This window comes from Pituophis catenifer, unplaced genomic scaffold, assembly GCF_029215685.1.
Source record: "Pituophis catenifer annectens isolate HBS135680 unplaced genomic scaffold, rPitCat1.0.hap2 SCAF_2, whole genome shotgun sequence".
Lineage (NCBI taxonomy): Eukaryota > Metazoa > Chordata > Lepidosauria > Squamata > Colubridae > Pituophis > Pituophis catenifer.
The window spans coordinates 7726342-7745015 of NW_027256882.1; the positions used below are offsets into that span (position 1 = coordinate 7726342).

The following is an 18674-nucleotide window of genomic DNA, read 5'->3' on the forward strand; positions in this document are numbered from 1 at the left end:
TAAATATACTGTATGCCTGAAACAGAATAACAATAGCAGAGTTGAAGGGACCTTGGAGGTCTTCTAGTCTAACCTCCTGCTCAATAAGGAAACCCTACCATTTACCATTTCAGACAAATTTGTTGTCCATTCTCTTAAAAACTTCCAGTATTGGAACATCTATAACTTATGGAGACAGACGTTAATCATTCCACTGATTAATTCTTCTAAGCGTCAGGAAATTTCTCCTTAGTTCTAGGTTAGATCAAAATCTATAAGTTTTTTGACTGCGAAGACTCAAAGAATAGAGAAAAGCAAGGAAGCAAATGTTGGAAGAAATGTCCAACTGGGTTCAGTTCCAAGTGGGGAGAAAGGCACTGGAAACATGGGGGCTGCCTGGAAGGATGGTTTAATGGTGAAATGGACCACATGGGTTTGAAGTCCTGGGTAGCTGACCACATGGAGTGGAGAGTGGGTGTTATTGATATCCTCTCTTGGGCTTTGAACTTGAGCTTCCTGTTCCTGTGGCAATCCATATCTCTGGGTGGCCTTCACTAGCAGTTTCTGGAGGTAAGAGACCACTTGAGCAGAAATCACTTTTCTGACTGTTGAAGTATCTTGCTCCAGCATCACTTTCTGGACATGTCCTAACAAGAAGGACTATGGCCACTATAGGACAGTGCCCCAAGGGGTGTATCTGTGATTTTTCACCAACATGCTTTTTCCCACCTACCCCTCATTAGATGGCAGAAGTTCAGGGTCCCAAGAGGACAAGTTGCTTCTCACTCTAATTATCCCCTTACAGGCCTTGAGACCTCTTCTCCTTTTTCTCCCAGTGACTGCCTTTGATGTAAACATCAGACTGAAGCAACATGGAAGGGATCTTGCATTAGAAAAGGATAAATACCACAGATTATGCTCTTTGTGGCTCAAGTTATGGGACTGGCAGGAGCTGTGCTCTTGAATGTACTTTCTCTCTTTTACAGGTGAATCTTGATTTGTCTCTGTTTGAATCAGGAAAGCCACTGGATATTCCATCCTTTGAGATTGCTTTGAATTCTTCTAATTCTTCCTTAGAAACAAGAAGATTGATTCAGCCCCATGAATTATGGACTTCCTGCTTTTGCTTCGGCTTCTGATGCTGCTGGTGCCCCAGCCAGTCTCTGGGAAGCTGAGAATGAAGTGCCCACTGAATTTGGACCACCAGGATGGAGAAAAGCCATGGAGCTATTATAGGCCAGGAGATCTTCTCCTTGGTATAGTCGTCTCTCCATCAAAAATAACACTTGCAACTTTACCTTTCAACATGGCTCCTTCTAGTCAGATTCAATTGTAAGTCATTCACTGTGATGGAGTTTCATTCCCTCCATTTGCAGTTCTAACACCTTCTTTTTTTTTCTTCTTTTTTTTCTTACTTTTATATTGCAGGACTTGACTAATTTCTTGAATTGTTTTGATTTCCAGGGCTTCTCTCTTTTGTCTTATTTACTGGGAGAGGCTCAGATCCAAACATGAGGGGGGGAAACCTGAAAGCAGTCCACATTATTTTCCTCTCCCTGTCCAATCCTAAATTAATGGTGTGAATACTGAGTTTGGTTGAAAAGAGTGATTGTTGTAGTCTCCCTTGCCCAGCTCATTTCCATATTTTTATACCCACTGATTGATATTCAATGTCTGATTTTTAAAGGAATAGAAGATGACTTGTTTTTAGAATAGCTTTTCTGGGTCACATATCAAATATTTTCTTCCTTTTATGATTGTTCTACTTTAAGGACTGAATTATTTTGCAACCTGTTTACTGGGCTGGTGAAAGTTAGTACTTCTACAAATAGTGGTTAATGTCTGATTTTAATCCTCTTGGAGGAATATCTCCATGCTATCTTCCCCATACTCACAAATATTAAAGGGTGATGGGAGTCTATCATGTACCTCTGATTTTGGATCAATATTGGCTTAAGAGTTTGTGGAGAAAAAAAGGATTAAATAGAGAAAAAATAGTTTTTGCTATTGGTGATGCTAATATTAACCTGAGCATGGTTTTACACTAGTTTAGATTATGAAAAGAAAAGAATACTATGCATGATTTTCAATATTGAAGTGGTTAATAAAAATCACCAGCTCCTGCGCAATTGCACACTTGGCTACAACATTTATGACAACTATATGAACACCCTTGGCACTTCAGAGGCATTGCTAGGTATGCTTTCTACTGGAGAAGCCAACGTTCCCAACTACAGCTGTGGAAGGATGGACAACCTTTTGGTGATTTTTGATGGAGCTCACAAAGACATCTCTGTCCAGATGTCAACATTAGTCAGCCCCTACAAAGTCGTCCAGGTTTGTGTTTGTGTTTTTCTATCAGGTAAAGTGAGTGGGGTGTTGGGGTGTGAGTGATAGCTCCAACCATTTCTTCTCTATAGAATTCAAAATCTGCTTTTCATTATGACCTTTATGAAGATTTCATGGCTGGGGATTTAGGTAACAGTGGGGAGGGAGCAAGGATCAAAATGGAAACATCTACTCATGAGACCATCCTCATTGCTTTGAGGGCTTTTACCGCACACTTGTGATGGTGAGGAGAGGCTCTGTGTTCAATCAAAGTTTCTTCTGGACAATAGGAATGTGTAGCACTAGTAGAAAGCTGACATTTCTTTCCCGGATAGAATAGAATAGAATAGAATAGAATAGAATAGAATAGAATAGAATAGAATAGAATAGAATAGAATAGAATAGAATAGAATAACAGAGTTGGAAGGGCCCTTGGAGGTCTTCTAGTCCAACCCCCTGCCTAGGCAGGAAACCCTACACCACTTCAGACAAATGGTTATCCAACATCTTCTTAAAAACTTCCAGTGTTGGAGCTTTCACAACTTCTGGAGGCAAGTTGTTCCACTGATTAATGGTTCTAACTGTCAGGAAATTTCTCCTAAGGTCTAAGTTGCTTCTCTCCTTGATTAATTTCCATCCATTGCTTCTTTTCCTACCCTCAGGTGTTTTGGAGAATAGCTTGACTCCCTCTTCTTTGTGGCAACCCCTGAGATATTGGAACATTGCTATCATGTCTCCCCTAGTCCTTCTTTTCATTAAACTACACATACCCAGTTCCTGCAACCGTTCTTCATATGTTTTAGCCTCCAGTCCCCTAATCATCTTTGTTGCTCTTCTCTGCACTCTTTCTAGCGTCTCCACATCTTTTTTCCATTGTGGCGACCAAAACTGAATGCAGTATTACAAGTGTGACCTTACCAAGGCATTATAAAGTGATATTAACACTTCATGTGATCTTGATTCTATTCCTCTGTTTATGCATCCTAGAATTATGTTGGATTTTTTGGCAGCTGCTGCACACTGCTGGCTCATATTTAAATAATTGTCCGCTAGGACTCCAAGATCCCTCCCACAGTAACTACTATTGAGTGAGGTACCATATAGTGTACCCGTGCATTTTCTTTTTCTTGCCTAAATGTAGAACCTTACTTTTTTCACCGTTGAATTTCATTTTGTTAGATAGCGCCCAATGTTCAATATTAGCCAATATTAGCTAAATGATATTAGCCAAAGTAATGATAATCTCAAACATGAATTAACCATTTTATAAAAGAGTTACAAATATGTAAGCCAAAATGTCAACTATTTTTTACCCTAAAATGCTCATGTTCAAATTCATTGTTAAATTTGTTAAGAACAATTCTACCAGATTTACAATTCAATAAATATCCCAACTCTATAGGCAGGTTCATTTACACATATAAATTATAATTGCCATACCCATTTGGGTCAAAAATGGCAATTGTAGTTCATATATACTGTATAAAAAAGGGAATTAAAAGGACCCTAATTATTCATGGCCCATTCTCTAACAGTTATTCTGACTAAATTATATGCAAACTTCCACTTGAGTAGAGTTGAGGGTAGGTGGATGAAAAGTGCATTCCTTGTAGAAGCTCCAGCAGTCTTCAAGCAGATTTGATTTACTATTGGTAATTGCATTGCCTTGAACCATTAACTATAAAAACATATCAGTCAGAGGTAATAATGGTTTGCTGTCTTTATAGCATTTGACACAGTAAACCAAGAAATATTATGGAGGAAACTGATTGCCCTTACAATGGAACTCAGAATGTTGACCCTTTTCAAAGCCCTTTCTACAAGCACTGACAGTGAGAAAAATTATATATAATATAAAATATAAAATATAACAGCCGTGTCCGGGGGGGGGGCGTTTGCCCAGGTCTGCCTGGTGCGCCAGTTGTGCCCTTATTTGGACCAGGATGCCCTACGCACAGTTACTCATGCGCTAGTCACCTCCCGTATTGACTATTGCAACGCTCTCTACCTAGGGCTGTCCTTGAGGACCATCCGGAGGCTTCAGCTGGTAAGAATGCAGCCGCACAGGTCATGATGGGTGGTTCCCAATTCGCCCATGTTACACCTCTCCTGCGCGACTTGCATTGGTTGCCAGTTGCCCTCCGGGTGAGATTCAAGGTGCTGGTGATGTCCTATAAAGCCCTACATGGCTTAGGTCCAGGATATTTGTCGGACCATCTGCAACCAGCAACAGCTCCCCATCACCCGGTGCGCTCTCACAGGGAGGGCCTACTCTGGGTGCCGTCGGCTAGACAGAGGCAGAGCTTTCTCAGTGGGTGCTCCCACCCTCTGGAACCAACTTCCTCTGGCGCTCCATTTGACCCCTGACCTCCACACCTTCCACCGCGACTTAAAGACATTGTTGTTCAGCCTGGACTGGTGTGGTTAACATGTATTTTAACACACTTTTATTAGATATTTTATAGTTGTGAGCCGACCTGAGTCCTGCGGAGATAGGGCGGCATATAAATAAAATAATAAAATAAAATAAAATAAAATAAAATAAAATAAAATAAAATAAAATAAAATAAAATAAAATAAAATAAAATAAAATAAAATAAAATAAAATAAAATAAAATAATAAAATAAATATAAAATAAAATAAATATAAAATAAATTAATCAGTGGAACAGCTTGCCTCATGAAGGTGTGCATGCTCCATTACTGGAGGTTTTCAAAAAGAGCTGGACATTCATTTTGTCTGGAATGACATATGATCTGCTATGTGAGAAGAGGGCTGCACCAGAAGACCTTAAAGATCCTTCTGTCCCAATTATTCCATATTCTACATTCATTTGTTTGAGAGTGTGTTTTAAGTCAGAGTTCCCTAATGTTTTTAGCTTTGTACACCGGGGCGGGGTGGGGGAGCAGAGGGGGATGGTTTCATCCAAGAGGCCGAGTGAGGATGCATCTATGAACATTTGTGCTTGCTGGCTGTTTCTGCATCCCAGTTGCAAATTTCTCCCAGCGACACTAGTAGGTGTGGCCCATAGATTGGGATACCCTGTTTTAGGATCAATGGAGCCATAAGAAGTAGGACTGATCCTTACCAAAAGGTAAGACAAGGGTACTGCCCATATGACATTTGGGTTTCATATACTGTTAAGAAGACTTGACTCCTATTCTCATAAGAATTATCTGATTATTGATAAGCCAAAGTCAAAGGTTATGGTCTTTGGAAAATGATATCATTGCCATATAGGGCTATTCGATGATGAGCCAATAGAGCAAGTTCATACCTTTTCTTACCTGGGGTATTTTTCTCTGTGACTAGATCTTGGCTCCCTCAACATTAAAGGAGCTTATGTAGACCAAAGGCCAGGCCACTCATGCCCAACACCTGTCTCACCTCACATCAACAGCTCCGGCAGCCCCATCCAGCATGACTCTGCAAGGCCGCCGGCCCCCTTCTTCTCCTGGCTCAGACAGAACGGGCGGCCAACTGTCTGCATGGGCATTTAAGTAGGGCTTATTATGGGGGCAGAGCTTATATTAGGCACATATGTAAAAAAAACCATGCTAGGTCTTATTTTTGGGGAAACAGGATATGTGCATGAGAAAAAAGTTGGATTCATTAAAAGCTAAAAATTGGAAGTTGGTAGGACCCTAAATATAACCAGCACTTCATTGCTTTTTACAGCTCAGTAATAGAATTGCTTCAGAGGCTCTGAATGATAAAAGTCAATTCCCCTTTTTCCATCCGATGCTCCCCAAAGGCGGTTTCCAGTACCCAGGAATTGTTCAAGTGCTCCTCCATTTTGGATGGATCCTGATTGGTCTCTTTGCTCCAGACACAGAGAAGGGGGAGAATTTCATGAGGACTTTTACTCCTATGCTTGTCAAGAATAGAATTTGTGTTGTTATATCACAACAATTCTCAGAAACTGGACATACAGCACCTCTCAGGGGTGCCCTCTCCAAGTGGAAACAAGTCAATGTCTTTGTTCACTTCATAGAATTTGATCCCATTTTTCCTAGAATTCTTCCTTTCCATTCAGCACTTGAAGGTTTGCCAGGACCCATTGAAGGGAAAGTCTGGATCATGACAACAATTGGAGTGTATTCAATGACAAGGGACAAGTGTCTCAAATACGTCCATAGTATTTGGAGCTTTCCTCTTCAGTGGAAAGAGAATTGGGAAAAAGATAATGCCTATAAAGATGATTTCCTTGTGGAGCCTGAGTTTCAAGATGAATATTTTCAATGTTCTCTTTCAAAAAATATCTTTTCTGTCAAAGGTCAGAGAAGATGCACCCAAAAAACACCACTAGATACCCAAAAGAAAAAGAACAGAATGTGGATCGGAAATACAGGCTTTGCTTATACTGTCATTAAGATTCTGGCCCATGCCATAAACGCTGCAATGTCCAATGTCAAGAGGAGAAGTAAGGAGGGAGAAGAGAGATTGGGAACTCCAAGGCTGCAACCGTGGAAGGTATGGGGTCCCAATAAGGATCCATCAAACTAGATTCCTTTTCAGGGTCTTTGGGGCTCTCTGAGCTTGGTTGTTTAAGATCTTAAGCTTCTGTACAACATCTGTTAACTTATTGCAAGAACAACCTGTATATTCAAAACATTGTTCCCAGATTCCTTCTGATTTTAAGATCCCTGTAAACCAACATGGCTCTCCTCCTTGTTGTCTTTCCTCAAGGCTAAAAGCAGCTCCTTTGAGCCCTTCCTTGCCTATTTTGTCCTTGCCTAAAGCTGATGAATATTTTGTGCAATGTCTTCTACAAATGTTTCCTACAAGAGAACCTGGTATGATTCCACTGGATCATTAATGACATTATCGTCAAATTAATAACATGGTTATTATCATATCATTAAAATATTACTACTACTTTATTATAACCAGTAACCCATCTACATACAGAATAATTTGAGAAAAACTACAAATGAAATCTTAAAGAAAGATAAAGATTGTAGCTGCCATTCATTTGTTGTTATCCAAGATACAATCATGTATCAAGTCCTAGATGCTAAAATTTAGTTTCCAACTGAACTTTACTTAAGCACCTCTCTCTATCATACTTTTATTTTGTGAAAGCTGGGAATTTTTTTAAAGGAGATCAAAATAATTTTGTTCAAGCATTATTATAATTTTTGCAACCCAAAAGAATAGTTTATCAGAGTTTCTAGGAAAAATCAAATCCAGAAGCACACACAGATAACTGATTCAGCTGGATTCATTAACATCTTTATATACATAATAGATGAAGTATTTACAATACCAATAGTTGATTCTTCTTCAACGTAGTAGCAGTTACAACATAAGGCAGGAGAGAACATTTATTTATTTTATTTTATTTTTGAATTTGTATACCGCCCTTCTCCCTGAGGACTCAGGGCGGTGAACAGCCAGATAAAAACATCAGATACAAATATTAAAACACATTTAAAAATATATATAGATTTGGCCCCATTAATTAAAACGATAAGCAAAACAGAACAATTAAAAAACCCTTAAAAAGAAATTAAGCCAGCCCGGCTTGTTGAAAAAAGAAAGTTTTAAGGGCACGGCGGAAGGCACTGAGGTCATGGATTCTCCTTATCTCAGGGGGCAACTGATTCCAGAGGGTAGGTGCCCCGACAGAGAAGGCCCTCCCCCTGGGGGCCACCAGCCTGCATTGTTTGGCTGATGGCACCCCGAGGAGGCCCTCTCTGTGGGAGCACACGGGTCGGTGGGAGGTCGTCGGTGGCAGTAGGCGGTCTCAAAGATAGCTAGGCCCTATGCCATGGAGCGCTTTAAAGGTGATAACCAACACCTTGAAGCGCACCCAGAAGACCACCGGGAGCCAGTGCAGTTCACACAGGAGCGGTGTTACATGGGAGCGCCACGCTGCTCCCGTCACTACCCGCGCTGCTGTGTTCTGGACCAGTTGGAGCCTCCGGGTGCTCCTCAAGGGGAGCCCCATGTAGAGAGCATTGCAGTAATCAAGGCGAGAGGTTACGAGGGCATGAGTGACTGTGCACAAGGAATCCCGATCAAGAAAGGGCCGCAACTGGCGAATCAGGCGAACCTGATAAAAGGTCCCCCTGGTTACAGCCGTCAGATGTTCCTCCAAGGACAGCTGCATATCCAGGAGGACTCCCAGATTGCGAGCCCTCTCTGTGGGGGCCAAAGACTCGCCCCCAATGGTCAGTGATGGAGTCAACTGACCATATTGGGATGCCAGGAACCACAGCCACTCAGTCTTGGAAGGGTTGAGCTTGAGCCTGTTCCTCCCCATCCAGATCCGTACAGCCTCCAGGCACTGGGACATCACTTCAAGGGTATCGTTGGGGTGGCCTGGGGTGGAGATGTACAGCTGAGTATCATCAGCGTACTGATGGTATCTCACCCCAAAGCCACGGATGATCTCGCCCAGCGGCTTCACATAAATGTTGAACAGGAGGGGCGAGAGGACCGACCCCTGAGGCACTCCACATATAAGAGGCCTCGAGGTCGGCCTCTGCCCCCCTGCCAACATGAACTGCGACCGGTCGGAGAGAAAGGAGGAGAACCACAGTAACACGGTGCCCCCCATCCCCAACATAGTTTCATTTCAACAGAGCAGACAAGCACACACAGACTGCCTAGTTTCAGTTTCAATTTTCTGCACAGACTCAGAAGCTGTAAACTAAGACACGCACTGGCTCCAGTCTGTCTCAGCTCCCAATTGGCTGACTTAGTTGCTATGCCTATTCATTGACTGATCTTGTTACAATGTCTCTGCCAGCTCATGAATAATCTGACATAGTTTATCTACTTCCTTTATTAATGAAAATATAGAAGAATCAATAAGCAAGGTTCTATTGTTTTTCATAACTCACCAATTTTATCAATAAAATTAAAATTTATTTGAGTACAATTTTAAAGATGCATCCACTTAGTTATCATGCCATCCAATGCTCAATTAACTAGATCCCCATTCATCATATCATGAAGCATTTTGTTAATTCTTTGCTAAAAACATGTTTTACCCCCAATATTCACACAATGTGTTAGGAAATGATAATAACCTAACTTGTTGGGTTGGCAATATATAAACCCTCAATATAGCTTTAAGACTGTATTGCTGTATTGCATCATACTGTGTCCTGATTGGTTAGCTCTGTAGCCAATGTCCTTAAGAGGGAGCTTGAAACATGCTGATCATAATTGCTCTTTGCTGATTGTTACTGCTATTTGCTGTGTTTGCTACTATTTGCAACTGTTTATTGTGTATGACTACGATGACTGGTAAGAAGACTTTGTTATCGGAATGTCCCTGGGCTATTGTTTTACTATCTACTGCTTTATCTGTGTATGACCTGGACTGTTTATTGGACTGTGCCTTATTACTATTTTCTAAAAAGTAAACACAACTCAGTGTATCTGTGTGCTTGCTGTTTATTCGCAAGTGCTCTCAATCGCTTTCATGTGCACACCTTTGCTACTCAAGTGTTGCTCTGCGAATTCCTTAACACAATGTATTAAGAAATTTTAATTATATGTGGACCAGAGAAAAAGATGGGGGAAGGATCAGATAAGATGGGGAGGGGGGAATGAACCCGCAGCTGTGTAACAGTCACAGAAAGAAATTCAGAGATAATTTTTTGTAACTGTCAAATGAGGTGATGAAAAATTTCTACTTTCACGCTTGCAAGATTCTGATAATATAGATCTACAATAAAATGGAATTAGTTCGTCAGATCATTTCTCCTGTCTGCTCTACCTGAATGAAGTTTGGCCTTGTAACTTTCTTCTTAACAAATCTTTAATTTCTGGTAATCTCCCTGTTGTTTTCAAGGAGTGTATGAATACTCCAGTTATTTTTGGGATTTTCTTCAACTGATATGTGACCTTTCCTAAAAGGTATAAAATTATAACTGACATATTTTGTCAATTACACCTTCCCACTATACTTTTTGACAATATATTGTATGATTGACAACTATTACTGAACCTTTGTTCTTATGTTTTGAAGATAGTGGCAACACTTGTTCTCCCAACTCACAATATTTACAAGTTAAAAAACCATAGAAGAAAGATTCAAATGTAAAAAGACATAAGAATTAGAAACCAAGACTTCTGTTTTTAAAATTCCTGGATGTTTCCATTGTAGTTTCATCCATTCCTAAAGAAGAAGGAATTGTACAATCTTTCTCTGCTAAAAGTGTACTTGGATCAAAATGGAGATGTTGTAGCAGATCTGGACATCATTAGTAGGGTGGTTTTGCCCAAGGACGATCCCATCGACAAGGAATTGGGGAGTTTTGAAAGGCAGAGACTTACAATCAACCAAGATGTTTTGTCACAGCTAAAGTTGCTCAACAAGGTGGGGAAAATATTGATGTCTTTTCTCTTTCTTCCAAATAATTAGGACCCATTTCAAGTGGACTAAACCTAGTCAAGAAAGTGGGTAACCTTCACTGAGAATTGAATGTGTGGAGTAAAACATTTATAATTTTCTTAGACAGATAGGGAGGCTTCAGTTCTATTGACCAAGATATCCTTCAGATCTATAATGCTGAGTACTGCTATAAACTGATTCAGCTATATCCAAAATGAGATTTGGGGTGATAATTATTTAGGACACAAATCTTTGCCATTTAATATCCTTCCTGCAATTTAACACCATAAAACAGGTGAGAGAGGGCCTCATATGCTGAAGATTTTCATGTAAATACCTTCTGGTACACTTGTTCCTTGTCTTCAATTATCAAAGATGAATCAATTCTGTTGACTTCAGGTTTGGGCTGAATCTGATGAAATGGAATCAAGATTGAATGGCGGTCCTGTTGGTTCAATTGGGAAATAAGCTTTATCATGTCCTGGTTGGAGTCAGGGTCTCCTAAAATTGCAGGTCTAGAGTCTGTGATGCTTTTAATCAGCTGAGACCATAGTTATACATGCCTCTCTTTAACCCCGCTGGGATAGTGGAATTGAGGAAGGAGGTCCAAGGCTTTCCGTTCTCATGAACGTATAATGACTGTTCTGATCTGTGAGCTTATTTATTCATTGATTCAGTACATTTATTTGCTGCTCATGATAATGGCTTGAAAACTGAAGTACTGAAGCATGACTTTGGTGCAAAAAAAATAAATAAATAACAATAATCCTGATATGAGAAGCAATAAGGGACAATTTTGAGGGAAATATTACTTAGATTTTGGCATTGGCTTGTAAAAGTGTACTTCATCTGAAATTTCCTTCAGTGCAATTGTTTATTTTGACTGTTAGCTACCTTAGGATATACTGAGATGGACCAAATCAAACTAATAATAAATATGAGTGTGTGTTTCTCTGTGGGTTTTTGTCACTTGATTGTAGTCTTTCAACAGAAAGGAACTTGTGTTGGATATCCCTTTCTCACACAGGGCTCATACCAGTGTTGGGTTCCGACCAGTTCACCCCGGTTCGGGCAAACTTGTAGCAGTGGCAGTGGGAGGCTCCATCCACTTTTTGTCTTAACTGGAAGATAATTTTGGACTGTTTTCAAGGATAAACAGATTTGCAATGTTTTATGTACTCCAGGAAAAAAACTTTCCAGATCCCACTGGTCAGAATTTTCTTTCTTCGTCACAGTTTTATTCTAATAAATCTAATGGAATAAAAACTTAATAAATCTTTTACAGTAAAGTTTACTTCACAACTTAGTATGAGTGGATATCTTATTTTAAAATCATGCCTATATGAAGAAGAGAGGAATGTGTTAATTTCACCGTGAGGTGGAAACCCCTGGTTGTTACTTGATGCTTAAATATTTTCACTATTTCATCCCTCCAGTCTTTACTAAATAAAAAGGTACTTTTGTTTGCAATCGGATATGCCCCAAGAAAAAAGGAGGAACTAAATGAAGCATCTGCTTGCAATTGTATCTCATGTAACTATTTGGAAGTATTCAGAGATTTCATATTTGCCTATGTGAAGCCCATAGACTACTTGGTTCATAACTATCTCCATCTTACATGGATGATGAGTCTCAATATATTTTCTTTCTCATTTCTTCTTTTTCTTCTCAGTCTCTGCCTCAGTCCAAATGTGTGGAAAAATGTCAACCTGGATTTGTGAAGAAGGCTCGAGAAGGAGAGCCATTTTGCTGCTACGACTGCCTTCCTTGTCCAGAAGGGACCATCTCCACTCAGGAAGGTGGGTGACACCATAAGGAAACCTACTGGGTTCATCCAGACCACTTGTATCAATATACATCTTAAAGACATATATAAGTTTGATTGTTTTGTTCTTATTTTCATTGTATCCAATTTCTTCCATAATGGGAGGGGTAAGAAAAAGATTTGGATGGATGAGGTAGGAAGAAGGATGTTGTGGATTGGTAGGAAATCTCTCTTTTATTTACCAGTTTGGACGTGTCTTTCCATATTTATCTTCCTTAGGAATATTTGAATCCTTTGTAACCTGAGGAATGATTTTAAATCAATGGTTTTGGTCACCTAACCTGACTTTACATTACAGGCCCAAAGATACATCAATCAACCATTCATTTCATCAGTTAATCTGTATGAAGATCATCAATCCTTCTAAACTGAAATATCTAATTGAGTTGAAAGAACAATGAAAACCAAACAGAAATTTCACCATAAAATCACCAAGTAGCTATTTACTTCCCACCTTTTCTTATTTTTCCAATTTTCATTGTTGTTAAATATTGAGATACAAACAATTATAACACCAACAAAAAAGAAATATAGATGTGATTCTGAAAGGGAAAAAAGGACTACATTAATATACAGTATTGGGATTAAAAGAAACAGAAAGGAGGGGGGTAATGGAGAACTAATAAAAGACCAATCTACTTAATTTCCATTGACACCAATGTTGAATTCGTTTTCTCTTTAAATTTGTTGCCAAGTCTAGTGAGTATAGAAATATATTGCTTCATCTTCTCCTTTTTATAGAGTAAAAAGATTTTGAAGGTAACAAATTCAGTTCCTCTTCTTGAATTCCTTCATGAATTAATTTCCTTAAGATCTCTTTCCTTTCAAATTTATTTATATGGTTGTCTATTTCAGACATAGGGACTTTTGGTGGCACACAATTAAACCACAAATTAAAAATTTAAACAATGAGAACTAAATGCTAAGAAAGCAAGAGAGGAATCCATCAAGATGCTACCTACCATGCAACCATCACACAGGACTCTGTTGTTAAGGGATCTCCAGGACTATTGGAAACTATTACATTTTAAGGGATTTCTAGAGGGCCTTATAGTCTGCAGATACTCTAAATTTCAGGGTTGTTAATGATTTTTCTTTTCCTAGAAGGGGCTGTATGACTTACTTTGAAGTAAGCAATTGTGCACTTCCTACTAAACACATTCTCCATGTCAGACAACTTTTATCTTGTGCTCCATATTTTTAGAGAAGTTTATTGGGAGCATGATTGGTGGGTCAATCATCAGTAACTGAGTTTTAACATTATTGGGATAAACATACTGTATTTTTCGCACTATAAGACACCCCCCCCCCAAAAAAAGTGGGTGGAAGTCTCTGTGCATGTTTGAGTGAATATTGTGGTGGGCGGGAGATGGCTGATGCTGGAGCCTTCACCGCCGAGCAGCTGATTGGCGGTTGGCTCGGCATCCCGGAATACCACCTATCTAGATTCTAGGTGGTGGGGATCACCACCATCACCACTGCCTATTGCCACCCATTTGCCACTGCCCGTTCGCTGCTGCCCATTTGCCATCACTGATTGCCGCCATCCATTCACCCGAGCCCGATCGCCACTGCCCGTTCACTGCTGCTCATTTGCTGATGGATGTTGATGAACAGGCTGCGGTGATTGTCAGTGAACGGGCCACAGAAAATGGGCGGTGGCGAATGGGTGGCAGCGAATGGGTGGCAGCGAATGGGCAGCAATAAGTGGTGGTGGCAATCCACACTGCCTAGAATAGCTGATTGGCAGTATTCTGGGAGGCCGATCCAACTGCGAATCAGCTACTCGGCCGCGAAGTCTCCAGTGTTCCGTGGCAGCGGCAGCAGCTCAGCTCAGTTGACCGGTGGTAGGCGCAACAGAGCAGACCTCCGACGAGCCACGTGCTGAGCCTGCGATAACATGCTGAAGCTGACCAAGCTGTTGGCTGTTTGCTGCAAGTAAGCTAGCTAGATGAATACCAGATGGATGCTGGGAGGCAGAGGTAGAGTTTTTTTCTTGTTTTCCTCCTATAAAGCTATGACCAATAAATGAATGAATGAATGAATGAATTGAATGAATAAATAAATAAATAAATAAATAAATAAATAAATAAATAAAAAACCTCAAAGGGAGGTTTTTTTTTTTTTTCCCCTTCAGTCAGTTTTCTGTTCCAGTGTTTCTATCCTATACACATGTTGCTCTTTAAAACCCATCTGGAATTTATAGATGGTCCAGAATCCAATGGCATGAACAGTGTTTCCTTATGTTCTTCCATGGTACACCCCTATTGTGTAAGCTGCACAGGCTCCCCGTTTCTTTTCAAGTGCAATTAAATTCACCTTCAATCCCCTCCATGAGACAGAACCAGGGTATCTGCAGAGCTTCCTCTCCTTGAGGGTATCTGTTTGTCCCACCAGACCAGATATAATTGGCGTGCAAAAGATCTGTTCCCTAAAAGATTCAATTGGCCCCCAACAAAACCTCTGGAGACTTGCTACATCTCTCAGGCATTTGGGCTGTGGTAAGCTCAGTGCAAGATAGGAATCTGATGGATTTTCTCAGAGAAGGGAGGTGGTGGCACCATATGTTTCTTCTTTTAATTTTATTTTGTTGTTCTTGTTTATATAGTTTCATCTTATTTCATTTTTGTTGTTGTTTTTATAGGTTGTATGTATTAGGGTTTTTTTGTTTTTGTTTTTGTTTTTGCTAGTGTAAGAATATACTATTAGTGAGACTTTCCTGTCCCTCGGTATCATATCTCATCCAAAGGTTTTCTTGAAATTTGAAAGACAATAAAAGAAATATTACTTTGTTTTTTCAGATACTGAAAAATGTACCAAGTGCCCAGATGATCAATATCCAACCAAGAACAGAGTCCAATGTATCTCCAAAAGAATAACCTTCCTGTCATATGAAGAATATCTTGGAATCATCCTTGTGTCATTTGCCCTACTCTTGTTCCTAATCACAGGCCTTGTTTTAATCATATTCCTTCAATACCTAGAAACTCCCATTGTCAAAGCCAACAACCGGGATCTCTCCTTCATCCTCCTGGTCTCCCTCCAGCTTTGCTTTTTGTCCTCCTTTTTCTTCATTGGCCAACCAAAAAAAGCCACCTGTCTTCTCCGACAAACAATGTTCAGCATTGTCTTCTCAATAGCTGTGTCTTCTGTGTTGGCCAAAACTATCACAGTGATGCTGGCCTTCCTGGCTTCAAAACCAGGCCACAGGATGAGAAGATGGTTGGGGAAGAGCTTGGCCAACTCCATTATCCTTTCTTGTTCTGCTGTCCAAATTTTCATCTGTGCCATGTGGCTGGGAGTTTCTCCCCCATTCCTGGACTCTGACATGCACTCCCAGCCTGGAGAGATCATCCTGCAATGCAACGAAGGCTCTGTCATCATGTTTTATGTTGTCCTGAGCTACATGGGTTTCCTAGCTATCATATGCTTCACAGTAGCTTTCTTGGTTAGAAACCTGCCTGGGGCCTTCAATGAAGCCAAGCTGATCACTTTCAGCATGCTGGTCTTTTGCAGTGTCTGGATCTCCTTCCTGCCCACCTACCTGAGTGCCAAAGGAAAGTCCATGGTGGCCGTGCAGGTCTTCTCCATCTTGGCCTCCGGTGCTGGGCTGTTGGGTTGCATCTTCTTCCCCAAGTGCTACATTATCATCCTGAGACCAGATCTAAATACTAAGGAACATTTGATGATAAAAGTAGGGAACTGACAATGAAATTATTTCTTATGCTCACAGTTCATCATTGGTTATTGATAGCGATTGTTGTTGGTTTGTATGCTTCGTTTGCCCCTGTTTGACAATATAGGTTATTTAAAATCCAAGGAAATAAAAACGGTTACGTTAATCAAATTAAAATCTAAAGTAATAACCAAACAATAAAATTAATTAATAATTAATATTTGTATTTTCCCTTCATGGTTCTTTCCGAACTGGTATTTCAATTCAATCCAGGTCTGATTCTATTGGGAGCAGAAGGGTTAGTGTTAGATGATACAGTATTGCAACTTCAAGAGCTCTATTTGGGTTTGGTGCTCCTTCTCAGCAATCGTCATTCATTTGGCTCTGATCAGCTTTCACCCTCTTTGTAGCTTCCTCTCTCTTAGCCTCCCATTCCACCTTCTCTGGGCTGAGGTGCTGAACGGACTTTCTGCCTTCTAGTGAGAAATCTGTAACAGACATCTTTATAGCCTGTGCCTTACTGAGAGGGTTGGCATACTGATACTTCCAATCATTTCTCAGGTGTGTGAATGTCCTAGCACTACCTGGCCTTTCCATTGTTGCCAGTTTCTAGGGGAAAAAATAATAAAGACCTGTGGTCGGTGTGTGACCTCTGCTGATTGTCAGGGGAATTTTAAAAATACCCTCTTGATTCCCTGGTTACTCTCTAGTGTTTACTATCCTACTTCTACCACCATATAATAATGGAAAAGGTGACCTCAGGGTTGAGCCTGCCCCTCCTCTGAGCTACATCATTTCTGAAGTGACCCACTTATGGGGGAACAGCTATTGCCCAATTTGGTCTCCTTGCTCCTCCCCTCTAACCTTCTACGGAACCAGAAGAGGATTGAAGGGGAAATCCTCACCTACCTTAAATGCCTGTAGTTAGAGTGTGACCTCTTCCAGTTGACAGTGGGAAGAAATCTTTTTTCTTAAAGGAGGGGAAATTCTTCTATTCTCTGGAACCTTCCAGTGTTCAGTATCCTACTACTTGTGGAATCAGGTGTAGGACCCAAAGCAAGTAATGAACTCCCACTGCAGTGTTTATTTGCACGCTCTGTGAGACACCCTCAAATAATATTGAGAAATGGCCCTCACACAACAAAGAGACGCGACTCCCGAGTATGCATCTCAAAATGGTAGGAGAGATTAATGCATAAGTCACAAACATATTCATAGCTAAAGGATGCTAAATTATTATAAGTAAGTGAGCTCAGGTTCCTTCTTCTGCCTGTTTTCCTTCAGGGAGGGAGGTACTAAGGCAAAAAAAGCAATCAAGCAATAAAAGAGGGAAGAAAACATACATCAAAAGTCTCCTCCATTTGACCTTCTACTGGTTAATTGTCCTAATCTCTTTAACTCCTGGTTGTATCTCTTCTTGATTAGTTTCCATCCGTTGTTTCTTGTCTTGCCTTCGGGTGCTTCAGAAAATAAGTTGACTCCCCTCCTGTTTGTGGCAGCCCCACAAATACTGGAATATGGCTATCATGTCTCCCCTAGTCCTTCTTTTCTCTAGACTGGCCAAACCCAAATCCTGCAACCCAGTGGCGGTATTCAGCCAGTTCTATCCGGTTCAGACGAACAGGTAGCGGCGGATGCGGGAGGCTCCGCCCACCTGCCCGGACATCATCACGTCCCATTTTTGAAGCTCTGCGTATGCGTTCGCACATGCTCACATTTGCGAACTGGTAGCGAAGATAAGTGAATACTATCCCTGCTGCAACCAATTCTTCATATGTTTTTGTCTCCAGGCCTTTAGTCATCTTAATTGATTTTCTCTGCACTTTTTCCAAGGTTTTCAACATCTTTTTTTTTTTTTTTTTTTGTAATGTGGTGACCAAAACCTATAAAGAAAAGATAAAAATATGGTGGGTTATGCAGAATGTGTTGAAGAAAAAAATTCAATTTTCTCCACAATTGTTTTTATTGGGTATAGTAAAGGGTTTTACATTGGATGAAACTAAGTTGATATTGTACATGATAACAGCAGCAAGATTATTGATAGGTAAATATTGGAAAAATGAAGCTTTACCCACTATTGAAGAATGGACTTTGAAGATGGCTAGTTTTGCGGAGATGGCGAAGATTTCAGCATATTTAAAAGACCGCTCACAAGAGACTTATGTATGGGGATGGAAAAAATGGATAGATTATGTGCAGAATAAATATCAAGTTAGGAAGTATCAAATAGCTTTTCATTGAAAGTATTATATAAAATAGAAATGTATGAATGTATGAATTGTGAAGAGAAAAAATTATAAGGGGGTTTAAGGGGTTCAAGTTTTATAAAAAAGGGATTTTGATGGGATTATATTCAGTGGAAGTCAGGGGGGGAGGGCTAGGGGGGTTTGGGGGGGTTAGGGTGGGGAGTGAGGGGTGGGTTGGGGGGGGGAAAGTGGGGTAAAAATGTAATTGTAAAACTTTTGCAATAAAAAAAAAAAAGATCCAACCTACAATTAAGGAGAAATTTCCT

At 40.3% G+C, this 18674-nt stretch overlaps 1 protein-coding gene across 1 annotated transcript; it reads left to right on the forward strand.

The window, feature by feature from the left end:
- Nucleotides 1-2058: 2058 nt before the first annotated feature.
- Nucleotides 2059-17086, forward strand: LOC139309797 (vomeronasal type-2 receptor 26-like). Its single transcript, XM_070934002.1, has 4 exons — nt 2059-2316; nt 12334-12460; nt 15471-15991; nt 17042-17086. The coding sequence occupies exons 1-4, from the start codon at nt 2059-2061 to the stop codon at nt 17084-17086; spliced, it is 951 nt and encodes a 316-aa protein (XP_070790103.1).
- Nucleotides 17087-18674: the final 1588 nt, after the last annotated feature.